We start from the raw sequence: 22,105 nt of genomic DNA, 5'->3' as shown, positions 1-22,105 counted from the left end.
AACAGGATATAAACGGATATAAAGTCACTTCAACAGGATATAAACGGAAATAAAGTCACTTCAACGGGATATAAACGGATATAAAGTCACTTCAACAGGCTATAAACGGATATAAAGTCACTTCAACAGGCTTATAATAAACGGATATAAAGTCACTTCAACAGGATATAAACAGATATATAGTCACTTCAACAGGCTTACAATAAACGGATATATAGTCACTTCAACAGGCTATAAATGGATATATAGTCACTTCAACAGGCTTATAATAAACGGATATAAAGTCACTTCAACAGGATATAAACGGATGTAAAGTCACTTCAACAGGCTTATAATAAACGGATATAAAGTCACTTCAACAGGATATAAACGGAAATAAAGTCACCTCAACAGGCTATAAACGGATATAAAGTCACTTCAACAGGCTATAAACAGATATATAGTCACTTCAACAGGCTTATAATAAACGGATATATAGTCACTTCAACAGGCTATAAATGGATATATAGTCACTTCAACAGGCTTATAATAAACAGATATAAAGTCACTTCAACAGGATATAAACGGATATAAAGTCACTTCAACAGGCTTATAATAAACGGATATAAAGTCACTTCAACAGGCTATACACGGATATATAGTCACTTCAACAGGCTTATAATAAACGGATATAAAGTCACTTCATCAGGATATAAACGGATATAAAGTCTCTTCAACAGGCTATAAACAGAAATAAAGTCACTTCAACAGGATATAAACGGATATAAAGTCACTTCAACAGGCTATAAACAGAAATAAAGTCACTTCAACAGGATATAAATGGAAATGTACATTACATAACGATCTTTCTTGAAGTGATTTGATGCCAATGACATCACCAACAAAGTGATCTGATGCCATTTAGATACTGTGTTATAGTGACTTGGTGCCTATGATGATCCATGTTATAGTGACTTGGTGCCTATGATGATCCATGTTATAGTGATATGGTGCCTTTGATATCCATGTTATAGTGACTTGGTGCCTTTGATATCCATGTTATAATAGTAATATAATAATTGGAGGTTCTTACATACCGCTTTATCCTACCTAGTTCGTAGGTCGTCTCAAAGCGGTTCACAAATTATTATCCGTGGTTATAGGGCCTTTGCAACCAGCCAATCCCTTTCTCAACTCCCTGGGGAGCATACAGCTGGAACTGCCATTTCGGCGCAAACAGCTAGCATTCAACAATTCTAGCACTGCCCAACCACATACTCATTTACAGCTGAATAGACTGGAACAAGCAGAATAAAGTATCTTGCTCAAAGGTACAACACATTGCTGTGCCGTGGCGCAAACCTGCAACCCTTCGGTCATGCGCCCGGCTTCCTACCACTGGACTACTGTGCCTCCTTTAATAGTTTTATAGTGACTTGATGCCAATAATATCAATGTTATAGTGACTTGATGCCAATAATATCAATGTTATAGTGACTTGATGTCAATAATATCAATGTTATAGTGACTTGATGTCAAAAAATATCAATGTTATAGTGACTTGATGCCAAAAATATCAATGTAATAGTGACTTGATGCCAATAATATCAATGTTATAGAGACTTGATGTCAATAATATCAATGTTATAGACTTGATGTCAATAATATCAATGTTATAGTAACTTGATGTCAATAATATCAATGTTATAGTGACTTGATGATCCATGTTATAATGATATGGTGCCTTTGATATCCATGTTATAGTGACTTGGTTCCAATAACATCAATGTTATAGTCACTTGCTGCCAATAATATCAATGAAATAGGGACTTTATGCCAATAATATCACTGTTATAGTGACTTGATGTTAATAATATCAATGTTATAGGGACTTGATGTCAATAATCTCAATGTTATAGTGACTTGCTGCCAAAAATATCAATGTAATAGTGACTTTATGCCAATAAGATCAATGTTATAGACTTGCTGTCAATAATATCAATGCTATAGTGACTTGATGCCAATGGAGATATAGTCACTTCAACAGGATATAAACGGATATAAAGTCACTTCGACAGGATATAAACGGATATATAGTCACTTCAACAGGATATGAACGGATATAAAGTCACTTCAACAGGATATAAACGGAAATAAAGTCACTTCAACAGTCTATAATTATTGGCATCAAGTCACAATAACATTGATATTATTAACATCAAGTCACTATAACATGGATCATCAAGTCACTATAACAGTGATATTATTGGCATAAAGTAACTATTACATTGATATTTTTGGCTTCAAGTCACTATAACATAGATATTATTGACATCAAGGCTCTATAACATTGATATTACTGGCATAAAGTCTCTATTACATTGATATTATTGGCAGCAAGTGACTATAACATTGATATTGTTGACATCAAGTCACTATAGCATTGATATTATTGACAGCAAGTCTATAACATTGATCTTATTGGCATAAAGTCACTATTACATTGATATTTTTGGCTTCAAGTCACTATAACATGGGATATTATTGGCATCAAGTCGCTATAACATTGATATTACTGGCATAAAGTCTCTATTACATTGATATTATTGATATCAAGTCTCTATAACATTGATATTATCGACATCAAGTCACTATAACAGTGATATTATTGGCATAAAGTAACTATTACATTGATATTTTTGGCAGCAAGTCACTATAACATTTATATTATTGACATCAAGGCTCTATAACATTGATATTATCGACATCAAGTCACTATAACATGGGATATTATTGGCATCAAGTCGCTATAACATTGATATTATTAACATCAAGTCACTATAACAGTGATATTATTGGCATAAAGTCACTATAACATTGATGTTATAGTGACTTGATGCCAATAATATCAATGTAATAGTGACTTTATGCCAATAATATCAATGTTATAGTGACTTGATGCCAATACTATCAATGTTATAGTGACTTGGTGCCAATAACATCAATGTTATAGTCACCCATCCAGCTACGGACCACATTCGATGTTGCAGAACTAGTGAGTGAGTCCCAGAGTCATACTACGTCACTGGAAAGCTAGCTTGCCAGTAAGGCAGTTTTCCCCTCGTATACCTTGGCTGTTACCATTAACTGGTCCTGGTAAAGAATCTCTGGTTGGCGACAGAAAACGTTGATAAATACACTAATGACATAGAACACCAGAGACATGTATTGATAATTATTTAATATAGGATCAATTATATCACCAGCAAGCTTATCTATACAAATCAAAAACATGTGACTTCATATTATCGTGTTCTCAGGTACAGGTCCTATACTAAATATGGCTGTGTGTTCTTTATAACACAGTCAACACAAGAATGTAACAAATGGAGTCATTTACACAGCTGTAGCCTTGACAGTCTTGTTTCTTAATCTATAAGGATATAGAGCAGAATGTTTAGTTTTAAATTCACATAGCAGAAATACACGACTTATCCAGCTGATAGAGAGGATGAAGCTTTATATATACATAGATGAACTGATACACAACGTGTACTGATGTGTTTCAAACCAATGAAGCACAAAATGATTATAAAAGTAATTTGACAAATCACTTTTTATCAAATATTTCCATGCACAAACTTGGTACTTGTCAAAATGTATGGATGCCAATTTGTGAGCATCTTTTGACAAAATACTTGTCAACTTGAAATTTTTACATAAAAGATAAAACAGGACTGCAGTTTCATATTACCAATTTAAAATCTGAGTAATGGTGTAGTCGGTACAACTTTACAAACCTGAATTAAAAACAAAGAGGACATTCACTGTTCATGTATCTGACACGAGAAAAAACATCATAGGGTGAGGGTGAAACTTAGTACTGATTATAAAACAGCCATCTCAGATTTTACACAAACTTCAGTGGCAAACAACTAATGGCTGCAATATACACTTGGGTGTTTCAATGATACACACACATTTCCTAATAATTAGTTGACTGGAGAAAGACCTGAAAAAAAAAAAACTATGCAAGAGAGTTGTCTTGTACTTAGTTTTTCTGTTAAGTTTTCAATATGATGGTATTATGGTATATCCATGTAAATCTTAGTAAGCCGGTAACTCTGTAAAGCTAACAAACTCTCCAATAGTTCCAGTTTGATCAAACGTCTTCCAAATGTAAAAGTTACTTATTTCACACTTGTACAATATGAAACTTATCAATTTAGCATACAGGATTCATATGTTGGAACCATGTATTTGATATTAATAAATGCATCCTCTCCACCGTGCCTCTCAAAGCTCTCCAGTGTTTCTTGGATGAGATCTCCAACATTTTCCCTCTTCTGCTGGCTGTAGTCAATACCGTCACCAGAATTCACTGCAAGCAATCAATTACATGGTTATTTAGAAATGTATATACCGGGTATATAGTTTGTTGAAAATTTTTAATTAATTGTTTATGTGATTGGAAAAATTATATCAACTACTGAGTACTAACCTCACTCCAGCAACTAATTAAATCCTTTTGTCATGTAATATTTTTGTTAATTTGAACATTTTAATTTTAATTCGCAGATATTGTTTAAACTTCCCGAATTGTCTACCAATTTCTAATCAAATAAAAACCTACCATTGCTGTTTTTAAATATATTGAGGATTGGGAGGATCTGTCTGTAGTAAGGCACCAGTGCTTCCCCGACCATGTCTGCTGACACCACCAAGTGCTGCAGCACTTTCAGCGTGGTGCACACTACAGGTTTTTTTCTTGTGTTCAAGGCATCTGCACAAAAGCAAGTAAAAATTAGGAAAAAAGCTGATATTATTACATCTGTAACCATAGTTACATTTGTAAACAGTAACATATATAAACCTAGTAACATATGTAAACATAGTAACATATGTAAACCTAGTAACATACATAAACCTAGTAGCAGATGTTAATGTAGTAACCCATGTAGACATAGTAACATACATAAACCTAGTAACCCATGTAGACATAGTAACATACATAAACAAGGTCATATACTGTAAACATAATAACATACCTTCAGTATACCTCATAATACCTGTCAATTATGTACATATCATTCTACTGATGTATATATGTCAAATGTTTCTAATAGAAACATATATACATAATATAAACTGTATCTATTTTACAACAAGTATGAAACAAGTTATAATCAATCTTGTTGGCCTGGATGTTAGCATGTGGGGTCTTATTGTAGGAGGAAAATGGAGTTCACTGAGAAAACCCACGTGGTCAGGCAGGTATGACCCCATACACCCAATCATCATGGTTATAATTCATTATCAAAAGCATTCCGTAATTGATGAGGTGATTTAGTAAGACTATTTTAGGGCTGTCACACTTTATTGGAATATGGCAATACACAGGCATAACGTTTTGCCTGCAATACAGAGATATATATAAAACATATATTGCTGTATCGCAATATTTTTGTACATCTGCTTGATGTTTTAACTTTGCAAATAACTACACTTTCTAAGAGATAATGTCAATAACCATACTTGCTATTACTAGTTGTGGTTATCAGTTTAAATTTTATAATTGATAGTTGGTTTGACTAAAACCTTGTGTAATCTATATTATACATGTTTGATGTTAGAATTCATGACATTTAGAAAATGTACATATTTGCAAAGCATACTTGAAATTGTGAAATTTAGCTCCTTACTTTTGAGAGGAATGATAAGTTGAGGAATAACAGGCAGTATTTTTGACCCTCCATGCTCTAACATGTCGTGAACTCCTTGTCTTGAAAAGAACTCGTGAGGATGATCAGTTTCACATAATCCATCGAAAAACAGTGGAAGATAATGGTGATAGTCAAGTTTCTCAATCTCAACCTAAAAAGAGAAACAATTTTGATCAATATATAATGCTAGTTTTTTGAAAGGGTCTCAGTAAAACCTTAAAAATTCCACTGCCAACATCTAACATCTGGCAAGAGATTTTGTTAACCGATAACAGGGTGTGACAATACATCATGTAGGACATTCAAATGAAAAGAGAATAGTTTAGACATTAGGGATTACAGGTTTATCACTTTCCAAATAAAGTCGCCTATTAAAGTATTATGCTATCTTTATAATGCTTGCTTTGTTTTTATCTAACAAAGCAGCGTACATTTTTAGCCAGTTCCATTATAAAAGGGTTATTTATATACATGGAATACAGCACTCTCAGATTGTAATAACTTTACCAGTGAACATCATTTATACCTTCCATGCAATCTTATTGCCTTTTGTGTCATGTTCTAAGGCTATTGGGAAATCTCCCCTCTCGTAGAACTTATGAAATGATGTGGCGGTTGACTTATTTCTTGCTCTAAAGGCACCTGCCATCGGAGGCATGCCGACATCAGTCTGAAATTGAAGAATTGATAAATGAAGTAATTGTTGATGATCATAAAATGAATTTTATGTATTTGTCTAGCATAATATCTATTCCAGATATATGTTATTAGTCAACATCTGTTTTCGTATTTGATTTAATTCGTCAACCATAGATTTTAATTCTCTAGTTTAAAAGTAATAAACAGTCACTTCCAAATTTTTCTCTCAATGACAGGTTGTGTTGTCACTGATGTGGAACCTAAATGCAACAATGCAAGCTATCTGCAGGAAATTGAAATAATTGAGTGGTTTATTGTAAATTTCTGTCGTTAAAATGTGGTTGATTCTGTATTCTAACTGTCAATTGATTTTGATTTACTAGATTATGTCCATCTTTTTTGATATGACGCTCATTGTATATAAAAATCATTTTGAAAATGATGTTGTCTTAGAATAGATAGCCATGCACCATTTTTTGTCTACAGATGATTAGTTTTTAAGTTCAACCAGCACAAGGAAACGGAATTCAAACTCAAATGTCAGTGTTTTGATTTCTTTTTAAAAAAATGGCGCGTGCGACGACTATGCATGCATTCTGTTTTGGACTATAGGAATAAATTCACACTATAGAAATGCTTTTTGTCATGAATAGAAATTATAAAGGTCATCGTTAATATGCTGACAAAAAAATATTCATTTGAAGCGTTAGGCACTGCAATATTCAAGTCTTGATCCGATTTGGGTCCTGACATTCGCAAAAAAACAGAGAGCTTATAGGTGACTTCAGAGTGTTCTATAAATATCTTAAGTTAGCCCCCGATGCTAATTTCGTTTGTAAGAACACCCATCGATATTCTTCCTTTGATACAACCATAATTGAATATAATTCCTCCTCAGATTTTTCAATGATTGAATAAGATGATGGTTTGGTGATCCGACTTTGGTACTGTCACCTTACACTTAGCAATGTTTGGCAGGTCTGGCAATGGCGTCGTTCAATGGCAACAGGACTGAAGAGTTTGTCATTGTAATGAAAGTTTTTCATATAAAATTAAAGACTATATACACGTTGTTGCTAAAAAATACATTGTTTTACTTTCCTCGCATTCGTTTATTCGGCAGATTCCAATTTAATGGCTAGGACACTAGAATTGGTGAGTATTAGATCAAGACTACTGTAGTAGTTAAGTTTTGGAACCCGGTAGGCCTAGTTTCTGTAGCCCGAACTTGGTCACCAACCTGCTACCGTACAGTACGGTATTAACTGTTGAAATCATTATAATTATGGTCATTGTTAGTTCCTTGATTCGTTTAAACAAATCTTGAATACCTATGTTACGAGATCAACACACAATGATAAACATTCAATCCTTATTTCACCACCTTACCTCACATCCTTTTCTCATAGCCTGAACTGTAAAAGGTTGGCATCTCGGTATGATGCATTTGTCATTAGCCTCCTTTGAATACTTAGTCTTGGCTCTTAACGTTTCCTGTGGCATCTTTATGTTTTATCGTGCGCCTTTCGGCCTTACTTTATCTCACTGCAATAGTCTATTATACTGTACGCATGAAACACAACACACGGTTGATCATGGAGTCAACAACTGGTGTGGTAGTCAAGCAACAACAAACACAGGCCCGGATGAATGTCAGTGTTGTTAAGGTAACGATCTAGTTTCCGCTTCCGTTTTAAAATGGTGGCATTTCCGTTTTAACGCGTGTGTAAATGATGAATTTCCATATGTTTTCAAGATGTTTTACTAATATTTTGAGATCATCTTTACCAAAGAAAGACTTACAAAAGCTTGTTACACATAAGTGTCAGGTTTGGAGTACAACACAGCATTCACAATCATTTTCAGCTTTTCAAAATGCAAGATTTGACCCCAAACAAAACAGAAATGAGACAGAAGCGTATAAAAACTGTAAGTTACGTGGTTTAGCTAATGAAAAGCGAGTCACCTAAACAATTAAATAAATATAGGCTAATGTTAACTCTCTCAATCCAAAGTTATATATTATGGTAGAAGTGTGCAGTAAATATGTACTTGGGCGCCGGGAAATCTGGCTGCATCCTCGACACTCCAGAGGGGTTATGCTCACTTTCTGCACCCCTGGAATATGTCATAGCAAAATTGAATGCACAAAGACAGCTGTTGGATTGGTCGCAGTTAAAAATCTGACCAATCGCTAGACTGATACCTGTCCTTTGAAGATTACAAAGGAGCAACATCCGACTTCAAAGTCTGTCAATTTTTACCGTTCCGCAACCGCGAGATTCTTTTGATGTACGTCATAGGATCAAACTAGTCTTTTCGTCTCACCCACGAGATGAGTACTGAGCCTTTTATTTTACTATGACATATTCCAGGGGTGCAGAGAGCGAAAGCGATAGTAACTTGTGGATTATCGAGGATGATCTGGCTAATCCACAGAGTTATCGGGTCGTTTCGTTCTAAATCATGTGCGCCCGGGTCGTTTCGCGCATTAAGTTGATTTGTTTAGTCCTATTTAGTTGTGTATGGCTAGTGTAGTCTAATTTGAAGTTTTTGCTATGTCTCCTATGCTTTGACTCGGGCCAACAGACAGATGCCCTTATCATGGATTTCGACATGGTTAATCACAGCCTACTCGTCCATAAGCTCCATGAGTACGGCATCCAAGGCAGGATCAATACATGGATCCAGAACTGGCTCTTAGGACGTTCACAGTCAGTCGTCGTAGAAGGAAAGAGGTCTACATCTGTGAGCGTCGACTCTGGTGTCCCGCAGGGATCAGTCCTCGGACCAAGCCTCTTCCTATTCTATATCAACGACCTGCACGACAATCTAACATCTACTGTCCGGTTGTTTGCCGACAACACTATTGCCTACCTCACCATTACCTTAGAAAACAGCGGTAAGACCCTGCAGGAGGATCTAAACAAGCTGGGATGTTGGGAGGATCAGTGGTGTTTGAAGTTCCACCCGGACAAGTGCAAGATCTTGAGAGTCACCAATAAGAGAAACCCAATTAAGACCGATTACCACCTACACAGCCATTCCTTGCAAGAAGTCCAGTCAGCAGTATACCTTGGCGTCCCCATATCAAACACCATGAAGTGGGACACACACATCCAGAAGATTGTTGGCAAGGCAAACAGGACGCTGGGCTTCCTGCGTAGGACCCTGCAGATCTCTTCTACCAAGATAAAATCTATGGCATACTTCGCGCTTGTAAGACCCCTGCTGGAGTATGCCTGCACTGTTTGGGACCCCCACACCAAGGTGAACTTCAATCAAATCGAGCAAATACAGAGAAGAGCAGCGCGGTACGTGACCTGCCGCCACAGAAACACCTCCAGTGTCTCCAGCATGCTCGACGTACTTGGGTGGAGATAACTCCAGAAAAGACGCCATGACGCTCGTCTGGCTATGTTGTACAGGATTGACCGAGGCCTAGTTGCGATACGTAAAGGCAGTAGGCTGCTATTACCTCGCAGACTCGGTAGATCTGTCCATGCCAGATCCTACCAGCTCCTCACAAGCAGGATCGACACAAGGAAGATGTTCTTCTTCCCCAGGACGGTGAGAGACTGGAACACCCTCCCGCCAGACATCACCTTCACCAACACACTGGACGCCTTCAAGGCCAGTGTGTCAAAACTCTGAGGTCCTTTGTTTTTATCCAGTTTTTAATAACTTTTAACCTTTCGACGTCAGTCCAGCACCATGCACACCACCTACGAACATAGCAGAATCTTCAATCTGTTGAAGGAGGCTATTACCAGGCAGAAGCAGAAGGTCCTTTTAGACAAGACATTTGCTCTTAAAAAACAGACTTTGATCTAATTCCATGGTGAAACACGAAAAAGGTTTTTGATAAGTGAAAACATTTCAACTGATATTCATAACTTTAAAATATATCTTTATATTAGGGCAACATTGGTGGAACTGGATTTAGGGCGAAACGATCCGTAGTAAGAACAATGGCAAAACGACCCAGGTCCATACAGCTGTAGGGCAGGTACTGTTCGCACTGTTTTTCCTGTCATTCGTTAGCCGCGTCTAGTGAGATTGTCCTTTATGTGGAGTGGGTAATGTCACAACCCGGAATGCACTCGGGCATGAAGAGATTTTAGGTGAATTTTTGTATTTATAAGGTCTTATCTAAAATAATACATAACAATTTTTTATTATAGCATAGGAAAGATAATTTTATACCTGTTACAACTGTGTAAATTATGCTAAGCAATAGCTAGAATAAATAAATAAAAGTTGTGGTGGAATGAACCACTATGAAATAAAAATGACAAAGTTTTCAACTGTTACAAATAAATTCACATATCATGATAAATAGTTGACCAATTTTTGTTTGAAAACCAATCTAGAAGAGGGATTCGGGTTCGACTCCTAGCGGAGAATTGAAAAAGATAATTACCACTGTTACAAATACATGTTACAAAATAATCGCAATAGTGGTTGTCAGAATGAATCAAGTGAAAAATGATGAACAATTTCAAATTTCATCATAAATTTTTGTTTTTCTTGACCCATAACTTGTTAATCACTGAACAAATATTTGTTTAAGGGCTGACCCCTGGATCTGAAAAGCAGGACTGAAAAGAATTTTTAACTTTGACATTATCAAGATCGATATATCCCCATCCTATAACCATGTATACCATTCAGCTGGGCATCAAGACACGAGCACAATTATGATATAAGGATTGATCCTAAGGTCTGGCCCTACCCCAAGGGACTTAGTTCTTGTGTCATAACTTTGAAATGGTTGAGATTCCCACTCCATAACCATATATACCATTGCTTGGCATTAAGAGACAGACACAATCATGATATCAGTATTGACTCTTGGGTCTGGCCCAACCACTAGGGACTTAGTTTTTGGACCATAACTTTGAAACAGATGAGATCCCCACCCCATAACCATAGCATGGTCGGGTGGTGCACTGGATAGCGCACTTGCCTTTCACCAAAGCCTCCAGGGTTTGATTCCCCATTGGCAGGTAAAAGCTAAGAGGTATGGGCCACCTGCCTAACCATTTCTCCGGGTACTCCGGTTTCCTCCCACATTAAGACCCCCTTTGTTCTAACATCCGGGCCAATAAGAGTGATTAATATAAGTTGAAATAAGTTGTTTTATAATTGTTGTAAAAGAAATAAAGCTTATTGAAACAAAAAATATATACACATATAACTTTGAAATCGTTGAGATCCCCTCCTCATAACCATATATCATTGCTGGGCAGCAGGTGATAATGTAAATCAGCTGTAATACACTTATATACAAAGTTTCCTACATTTCAGTATAAAGTTGACAGAGCTATGATGAAATTAAGATCAATATTTTGTCATGTGTGTATTGTAGTTTTCATTAAGATGTGAGCTGGTGATCAATAGAAGTGTATTGGGCCTCTGGTTAATGATCAGAAATTAATCCGTCGAACATGCCTGTTTGGAAGTGTAATAATTGGACTGTGGTGGATGGTATTAGAACTAAGATCTTGACCCTGGCATGGGGCCTGAGGAAAAGGAGCCTTGGTGGTGTGGGGGAGGGGTGGGGGTTCAAAAGGTCATACATTGGATTTATAAATCTTCATGCCTAGAAATACTAGAATACTTACTCTCCATCAGTTAATGGAGAATGTCCCAAAGTACTTAAAAGTACTTAATTATCTAAAGCATTGTGAATTTCATAACCCAAGGTCATTCATTCCATTCTGGGGAGGGTTAAAGTTCACTATACTGGTAGTTTATATTAAAGTAAAAAACCTGTTTGTGTAAAGTAATAACCGTACATCCCTTCCCTTTCGTAACCCTCTTAGGGGCTGGATGCAAAGTGAAAAATCTGTTATCATTTCGCCCTGGGGATGGGGATGACTACTAAATATATATCAACAAAATTTAAAAAAAAATATTCTTTCCCAATTCTAACTTTTCCTCTGCTAACCAAACAATTGAAACGTACTTCAGTAGTAGATATCGTTTTCTTGCATGATTTGTCACTCATTGCAAATGCCCTCAATTATCTGTGTACATTTTTTATCAGATTGCATGCCCTCAATGCTGGTGGTCAGACATGTGAGAAACATTACCACTGAGAATGAATATGAACCAGTCAGAGATCCAAGCACTATCAGAGGAAAAATAGACAAATTTGATTATTCAGGTACGTAATTCATTATACATTATTTGGTGTCAGATTTGCTGCCTTTCAGTGATCTGATATATGATTTGTATCTTTTTGGAGACTATAAGACTCTTTCATGCCCAGGGGTGTAGGATAGGGAAATTCCAAACGAGGGGTTTTCAAATTTGATAAAACCTGAGGCTATGCCGTGGGTTTTGCCAAATTTGAAAATCCCAAGGGTGGAATTTCCCTATCCTACACCCTTTGGCATGAAAGAGTAGTTTTCTCTCATTCCAACAACAGGAATAAGCTCAGAAACCATGAAAATGCATTTGGACTGGCTACTATTTAAAAATATCAATTTTTCCCCTGAGCTTTTTAGACGAAAATGAATTCGTCAGCGAGATTTAGCATACCCCATAATTGCAAACAGAGTTTGTACTCCACAAACAGAGTTTGTACTCCACAAACAGAGTTTGCACTCCACAAACATGGCTATCTTACATTGCCAGCATTATCTTACATGACCGGATATGAGAGAAAAATATTTGAGTTTTGGATTCATGCTTTTCATGCGAGACTTACCCACATTTTGAGAACCTAATATATCTCCTAGTAATTGGACTTGTCTTCTAAAATAGTCCTGCGTACTAAAATCAATAATCTTGTATTTTTTTGTGAAACCTTAAACAAAAGATGTTTAGTGTCCAAAACTGAACATTTACTGCCAAATCTGTATGAAGCAACCACCCAAGGGAAAATTCAAAACTGACTGTTTACCGGTAATGAAAGTGGTTTTATTATATAAATGACTTGTTTATAATCTAAAAGAAGACAAATGAACAATCCCCTTATTCAGAAAACCGTAAACCGACCCTCATCCCAAGCATCACTCGGGTGTGTCAGATCATGTCTGGCCTATGTCCAACTCAGAGAATTGATCAGTGATGCTGTGTTACGTTAATAAAAACAATCGTAGGTTACATGTTTGTTAAACGCATGTTGTGTCCAGGTACAAGTTGACTATCTGTATATGTGTAAGGGACTGTATCTGATGTATGTGTTACACGTGTCAACTTGGGTCACTTAAAAAAACCTGAAAACAAAAATATATACATTAAGCTAACAAATCTAAATGAAAATTAATGGTAACATACACTGAAATATAGTTTGTGTCATGCACACATTGCTGCAAAGCGTATGCACACCACACATCTGTACGTTGTGTGATTCCATAACTGTAACAGACAGCAGGCAAATGTGTACACCACACATATGCACATTGTGTGATTCCATAACTGTAGCAGACAGCAGACAAATGTGTACACCACACATCTGTACATTGTGTGATTCCATAACTGTAACAGACAGCAGACAAATGTGTACACCACACATCTGTACGTTGTGTGATTCCATAACTGTAACATACAGCAGACAAATGTGTACACCACACATCTGTTCATTGTGTGATTCCATAACTGTAACAGACAGCAGACAAATGTGTACAAACCTTAAAACTGGATACCAATGTTGCTTGACATTTAGAAGGTCCGATATGATAGATCTATTTTCTAATAGTGTTGACTAACTGGTGGTACAGGCCCTATGGGTCTCTTGTTCCTAATGGGCTAGTTACATTGTATGCTTTTGGCTGAGCCAGGGTTTTGCACGAACAAGTTTAAGAGTTGTTAATTTTGATTTATAGGTGAACTGGCTCCATTACGGAAACTTAACCCCAACGATACCTTGTTTGTGTTCAATAGTGTTGAAGAACTGAAGCAGTAAGTATCATTTAGCAAACCTATCTGTAACCCCACCCTCCCACTTCATTATAAACCTATCTGTTACCCCACCCTCCCACTTCATTATAAACCTATCTGTTACCCCACCCTCCCACTTCATTATAAACCTATCTGTTACCCCACCTTCCCACTTCATTATAAGCCATCCAATATTGGTGTATTGTTACCCCACCCTCCCACTTCATTATAAGCCATCCAATATTGGTGTATTGTTACCCCACCCTCCCACTTCATTATAAGCCATCCAATATTGGTGTATTGTTACCCCACCCTCCCACTTCATTATAAGCCATCCAATATTGGTGTATTGTTACCCCACCCTCCCACTTCATTATAAGCCATCCAATATTGGTGTATTGTTACACCACCCTCCCACTTCATTACAAGCCTACCAATATTGGTGTATTGTTACCCCACCCTCCCACTTCATTATAAGCCTACCAATATTGGTGTATTGTTACACCACCCTCCCACTTCATTATAAGCCTACCAATATTGGTGTATTGTTACCCCACCCTCCCACTTCATTATAAGCCATCCAATATTGGTGTATTGTTACACCACCCTCCCACTTCATTACAAGCCTACCAATATTGGTGTATTGTTACCCCACCCTCCCACTTCATTATAAGCCTTCCAATATTGGTGTATTGTTACCCCACCCTCCCACTTCATTATAAGCCATCCAATATTGGTGTATTGTTACACCACCCTCCCACTTCATTATAAGCCTACCAATATTGGTGTATTGTTACCCCACCCTCCCACTTCATTACAAGCCTACCAATATTGGTGTATTGTTACCCCACCCTCCCACTTCATTATAAGCCTACCAATATTGGTGTATTGTTACCCCACCCTCCCACTTCATTATAAGCCTACCAATATTGGTGTATTGTTACACCACCCTCCCACTTCATTATAAGCCATCCAATATTGGTGTATTGTTACACCACCCTCCCACTTCATTACAAGCCTACCAATATTGGTGTATTGTTACCCCACCCTTCCACTTCATTACAAGCCTACCAATATTGGTGCATTGTTACCCCACCCTCCCACTTCATTATAAGCCTACCAATATTGGTGTAATGTTACCCCACCCTCCCACTTCATTATAAGCCTACCAATATTGGTTTATGTTACCCCACCCTTCCACTTCATTATAAGCCATCCAATATTGGTGTATTGTTATTCCACCCTCCAACTTCATTATAAGCCTACCAATATTGGTGTAATGTTACCCCAACCTCCCACTTCATTATAAGCCTACCAATATTGGTGTAATGTTACCCCACCGTCCCACTTCATTATAAGCATACCAATATTGGTGTAACGTTTCCCCACCCTCCCACTTCATTATAAGCCTACCAATATTGGCGTAATGTTACCCCACCCTCCCACTTCATTACAAGCCTACCAATATTGGTGTAATGTTACTCCACCCTCCCACTTCATTATAAGCCATCCAATATTGGTGCATTGTTTCTATATCTATATATATAATGGTGTATTGCTATTGTAAAACATAGCACTCTCTTATCTAACCAGGCAATTTTGATTGCAAAAATGTACTTGCATTGCATCTATGATCTAAGAGCATTTTCTTTTTATTGTTGATATCATTTGATGAATATAAAATTTGGTCTGAACAATGTTGAGTTTTTAATAAAGTTAAATTAGGCTTTGCAATTGATCACAACAAGAAATAAACCAGGACCAATAATTTTGTTTTGTTATATGTTACAATAACTCCTTCTAAGACAGAAACACAAATATTTTTTGGTTCACAAACATATAAATACAGTTTCAGTATGAGAATGGCAATTTATGCATACTGGAATATAATTCTGCAGCCTTTCTAAAAAAAAGAAGATCTAGGAGAGCGGGTTTTTTGTTGCAAATTGACATCTTTGTGAAGGTTTATTGAGGAACATTCTTTGATGGTATTATAGCTGTTTGAAGGTTTTAGAAATAGTTTGTTGTAATAAGACTTGTATCAGCCATTCAGTAGTCTATACTCTCCTTTCCAGAGCACCTGAAGTTGTCCAGAGGTTATGTTCTATCGAGTTTGCTGATAGGGTAAGATTATTTAAGTGAAATAAAAAAGTTTCCCTGGCAAAATAGAACATAACCATTTTCTTATTTATGCTGGGAAAACTTGAATATCTTGACCAATTTTATTCATGGCATCCTGTTTTTGAGGACTATTCCAGAGATATCATTTATCCCCCGCTTTCAACGAAAAAGGGGATATTAATTTGGGTTTGTCCGTCTGTCCATCTGTCTGTCTGTCACACTACGTTTCCGTGCAATAACTGCAACAAATGTTAACCAAATTTTTCAAACTTGGTAACAAGGTTAAATGCCTTACAGGCTCAGCCACGTTTGATGACCACTTTCAGCGGACTCTATTTGGCGGAGTTATGGTAGCAGAGTACAGTAGAAATGGCTTGACCCTAAAAATAAAGGGCATGTCTCGGATAAACATGGATAGCAGATTCATCCTGCACAACACACCTACATATATATATATATATTTATAAACTACATTTGAATACGTTTTTTTTTAGAAGAATGAATATTTTTTCAAAAAGTGATTTCCCCAGACTTGGGACTTGTGAAAACCGTGGTTACCACATCTTAAAAAGGCCAAAAAATGCAAAATAACCATGATTTTTAACCCAAATTTGACCCACGCAAGTAGTATTTTTTTTCTTAAAACCTGTCTTAAATTAAATATCAGCTACTTGATCACAGATACTCCTGTTTTAGCATAGGTTTTACACATTTACACAAGTGCAGTTTTCGCTTAATAACTCTAGCAAATATTAGCCAAATCCCATCAAACTTGATAAAAATGTTTTTTTTCCTGTCTTCCGCCCATCTGGCACTCTTTGGTTTTTCGTGTGATAATTGCTGTAAATATTGTGCAGATATATATAACCGATGAGGTTTGTAAATTCTGATGGATTAAATGATTAGTTTACACCGTAATACCTGCATGTTCAATAAAAAGTCTAACTTCTGTATAAGGCTTTTTTTTTTCTTCGAGTTTCAAGCTATGCATTATGTCTCAACAGCACGATCCTCACATGTTTAAACCTAACCTCAATAATGTTTACCTCCACTATGTTGCCTAGATAGAACGTGATATGATGCCTAGATAGAATGTTATATAATGCCTAGATAGAACATGATATGATGCCTAAATAGAACGTGATATGATACATGCCTAGATAGAACGTGTTATGATGCATGCCTAGATAGAATGTGATATGATGCCTAGATAGAACGTGATATGATGCCTAGATAGAACGTGATATGATGCCTAGGTAGAACGTGATATGATGCTTAGGTAGAACGTGATATGATGCCTAGGTAGAACGTGACATGATGCCTATATAGAACGTGATATGATGCATGCCTAGATAGAACGTGATATGAAGCCAAGATAGAACGTGATATGATGCCTAGATAGAACATGATATGATGCCTAGATAGAACGTGACATGATGCCTTGATAGAACGTGACATGATGCCTAGGTAAAACGTGATATGATGCATGTCTAGATAGAACGTGATATGATGCCTAGATAGAACGTGAAATGATGCCTAGATAGAATGTGATATGATGCATGCCCTGGTAGAACGTGATATGATGCCTAGGTAGAACGTGATATGATGCCTAGATAGAACATGATATGATGCCTAGATAGAACTTGATATGATGCCTAGATAGAATGTGATATGATGCATGCCTAGGTAGAACGTGATATGATGCCTAGGTAGAACGTGATATGATGCCTATATAGACTTTAATGTTTTAAACATACTTTGTACATTTTGATGAATCATTTATGTAAAACAGCCAATAAAATGGAATAAAAGTAAAGTTATATATGTTGTGTGTTTTAGTGATAGATTCATTATTGCAGATTTCACAGTTATGCCATACTTACATGATTGTTGTTATCATGATGTGCTGGACTTTATTACAGCTACAGAAGAAATTTCACCGAATATTTGCAATGAAGGAGATGATACATAAAGTATGTGGGGTGGAACATAGGCGAGAGATGATCGGTAAGCTTCTTATATACCTTCTCATACATTGTCATACAACATCATTTATTAGAGATAACTTGTAAGAGTAAGATATTGTCTTATTAGGGCCCTGCATCAGAAATGTCGGTGCATTATAGAAATATCTGGGTCCATCTGTCTGTCTGTCCCTCCACAATTTCGTTTCGGGAGATTATCTTGAGAAATCAGATTTCTAAAATTTCTAAAATTGTACATGGTGATACACACTTTGGTGGTAAATGGTATTCGCTGGATACCCTACGTGAATAATAACATAATAAATGTATCGGAATTAGAAAATAAGATCGCTGCTGGTCAGAGGTCAAGGCGACTTAATTAAAATAGATTATGGGTGATATAACATCTAAACTACGTTGTATGACCTTTAGATAATTGTCTTTGTTTGCTGTGATTGTAAACAGTACTTGGTTTGTGGAGACATATATGTCCATCATTTTTGTTCTATTGTTATAATTTTGTTGGTGTTTAATAGATAGTGGACACCTGTAATAAGGTACTATTATCTAGATCCCTCTAGACCGTACACGATAGCTGTAAGAGCCTCTGGTTAGACTGAAACCTTCAGGCTAATATCCATACCTATAATGGGAAATAGTAATACCTTTCTGTTCATATTCTGATATCCAGAGTGACTTGTTGCTTCTGAATGGCAGTTTTAGAGCTAGATATGGTTAGGATGGGGCCATTGCTGACCCGTCGGTGTTAATGTTTGTGATTATAAGAGAACATAGGCATGGTAGATTTTACAGTTTTAGAGCTAGATATGGTTAGGATGGGGCCATTGCTCACCCGTCGGTGTTAGTGTTTGTGATTATAAGAGGACATAGGCATGGTAGATTTAACAGTTTTAGAGCTAGATATGGTTAGGATGGGGCCATTGCTCACCCGTCGGTGTTAATGTTTGTGATTATAAGAGGACATAGGCATGGTAGATTTTACATGACATTGCATGTAAACCTACTTTGTATATTACAATTATTATTGTTACATTATTTATGGGCTGTCAACACAGAAGAGGTCTATATGTATATACATGTATACTAAAAAATATTAAAATGTCTGTGTGAATTCAGTAAGTGTAGAGAAAATAGATCTTTTCACACTCCACAGACAGAGAAACCGAAAGAGCTCTATGAAGGGTAAAAGCAGCTTGTTTTCGAGTCTGTCCTTCAATCTTCTTTTTGCTATATGTAAATTGTATCAACCCTTTGTTGGCCCTATATACATTATGTTATTTGCTAGGTGAGCTATAATCAGTAAGAGTATGACATATATATCTTATAAATCTACTGTATGTAATAATACAATGTTAATAGAGGACATACAGGTAAGCAATAGTCACTATAAGTTTTATGGGTTATATGTTATACAGTACGTACTGACGTAGTAAAAAACAGAACTTAGGGACCTAGTTTCTTAGGCACAGCTTAGAAACAGTTGAGATCCCCACCCTTTAACCATATATACAATTGCTGAGTATAAAGAGAAGAATGCACATACGCTTCCAGGATGGCCTTGGGGTCTGCCCCACCCTTGGAGACTTAACCCCTGGGTCATAACTTCGAAACAGTTAAGATCCCCACCCCAAAACTATACAATTTTTGGGCATAAAGAGACGAATGCAGTCATGATATAAGAATTGATCCCAGGGTCTGCCCCACCCTTACAGACTTAACCTATGGGTCATAACTTTGAAACAGTTGAGATCCCCACCCCAAAACTATAAATACAAATGCTGGGCATCAAGAGACGAATGCAGTCATGATATTATAATTTATCCTGGGGTCTGGCCATAACCCTAGGGACCTAGTTTCTGAGTCACAGTCTGGAAACAGTTGAGATCCCCACCCCATAACCATACATAAAATTGCTGGGCATAACAAATCTAATACAGATATACGTGTACTACAAGGATTGGCCTTGGGGTCTGGCATATCATTTGGAGAATAATTTGCTGTGATTGCCTAGATATACAGGTGAGCGATACAGGCCTAGTGGGCCTTTTGTTTTATAGCCTTTTGTTGCTTTGCTTAATCATTTCATGTACTTACAAATGCTTAAACAATAAATAATGGATTATACATGTTTTTGGATTTGAAGATTTAAAAAGTTTACATAGATTATATAGACATAGATAGGAAATATCCATTTCTTATCGTTTTTCTCTCTTTCAGTTGCCAATATGACTTTGCAAATTCGAGCAACCGTTCACCACCTACAAAATTTTCCTAAGGTATGTTATAAACATAAAACATGTGTCAGTTAACATGGAACATGTGTCAGTAACATTGTACATGTGTCTGTAAACATTGTACATGTGTCTGTAAACATTGTACATGTGTCTGTAAACATTGTACATGTGTCAGTAACATTGTACATGTGTCTGTAAACATTGTACATGTGTCTGTAAACATTGTATATGTGTCTATAAACATTGTACATGTGTCTGTAAACATTGTACATGTGTCTGTAAACTTTGTACATGTGTCACTGACATTGTACATGTGTCTTTAAACATTGTACATGTGTCAGTAACATTGTACATGTGTCTGTAAACATTGTACATGTGTCTGTAAACATTGTATGTGTGTCAGTAAACATTGTGTGTGTGCCTGTAAACATTGAACACGTGCCTGTAAACATTGTACATGTGTCTGTAAACATTGTATGTACGTCAGTAAACATTATATGTGTGCCTGTAAACATTGTATGTGTGCCTGTAAACATTGTATGTGTGTCACTAACATTGAACATGTGTCTGTAAACATTGTACACGTGTCTGTTAACATTGTACACGTGTCTGTAAACATTGTATGTGTGCCTGTAAACATTGTATGTGTGTCAGTAAACATTGTATATATGCCTGTAAACATTGTATGTGTGCCTGTAAACAATGTATGTGTGTCTGTAAACATTGTGTACGTGCCTGTTAACATTGTATGTGTGTCAGTAAACATTGTATGTGTGTCAGTAAACATTGTATGTGTGTCAGTTAACATTGTACATGTGTCAGTAACATTATGTGTGTGCGTGTAAACATTGCATGTGTGCAAGTAAACATTGTATGTGTGTCAGTAAACATTGTATGTGTGTCAGTAAACATTGTATGTGTGTCAGTAAACATTGTACATGTGTCTGTAGACATTGTATTTGTGTCAGTAACATTGTATGTGTGCCTGTAAACATTGTATGTGTGTCAGTAACATTGTATGTGTTCCTGTAAACATCGGTGTGTTCCTGTAAACATTGTATGTTTGTCACTTACATTGTACATGTGTCTGTAAACATTGTATGTGTGTCTGTAAACATTGTATGTGTATCACTAACATTGTATGTGTGCCTGTAAACATCGTGTGTGTGCCTGTAAACATTGAACATGTGCCTGTAAACATTGTATGTGTGTCAGTAAACATTGTATATATGCCTGTAAACATTGTATGTGTGCCTGTAAACAATGTATGTGTGTCTGTAACATTGTGTACATGCCTGTAAACATTGTATGTGTGTCAGTAAACATTGTACATGTGTCAGTAACATTGTATGTGTGCCTGTAAACATTGTATGTGTGTCAGTAACATTGTATGTGTTCCTGTAAACATCGGTGTGTTCCTGTAAACATTGTATGTTTGTCACTTACATTGTACATGTGTCTGTAAACATTGTATGTGTGTCTGTAAACATTGTATGTGTATCACTAACATTGTATGTGTGCCTGTAAACAT

At 36.5% G+C, this 22,105-nt stretch overlaps 2 protein-coding genes across 2 annotated transcripts in view; one reads left to right on the top strand and one right to left on the bottom strand.

The window, feature by feature from the left end:
* Positions 1-3,205: 3,205 nt before the first annotated feature.
* On the bottom strand, positions 3,206-7,972 carry LOC110460357 (parkin coregulated gene protein homolog). The gene is made up of 5 exons (XM_021513225.1): positions 7,731-7,972; positions 6,229-6,372; positions 5,682-5,853; positions 4,613-4,762; positions 3,206-4,360 (listed from the first exon to the last, which is right to left on the bottom strand). The coding sequence occupies exons 1-5, from the start codon at positions 7,842-7,844 to the stop codon at positions 4,200-4,202; spliced, it is 741 nt and encodes a 246-aa protein (XP_021368900.1). The 5' UTR covers positions 7,845-7,972; the 3' UTR covers positions 3,206-4,199.
* Positions 7,973-8,007: 35 nt separating this feature from the next.
* LOC110460356 overlaps positions 8,008-22,105 on the top strand; it is a 19,235-nt gene continuing 5,137 nt past the window's right edge. The window contains exons 1-6 of the mRNA XM_021513224.1: positions 8,008-8,270; positions 12,394-12,513; positions 14,180-14,255; positions 16,310-16,358; positions 18,278-18,362; positions 20,558-20,616. Of these exons, the coding sequence (XP_021368899.1) occupies positions 8,072-8,270; positions 12,394-12,513; positions 14,180-14,255; positions 16,310-16,358; positions 18,278-18,362; positions 20,558-20,616 (588 nt within the window). The 5' untranslated portion in view covers positions 8,008-8,071. The remainder of the gene's footprint in view (positions 8,271-12,393; positions 12,514-14,179; positions 14,256-16,309; positions 16,359-18,277; positions 18,363-20,557; positions 20,617-22,105) is intronic.

This window comes from Mizuhopecten yessoensis, unplaced genomic scaffold, assembly GCF_002113885.1.
Source record: "Mizuhopecten yessoensis strain PY_sf001 unplaced genomic scaffold, ASM211388v2 scaffold10363, whole genome shotgun sequence".
NCBI classification, from domain to species: domain Eukaryota; kingdom Metazoa; phylum Mollusca; class Bivalvia; order Pectinida; family Pectinidae; genus Mizuhopecten; species Mizuhopecten yessoensis.
Note: the sequence above shows the minus strand (reverse complement) of the source record. Positions and strands in the feature narration are given on the sequence as shown.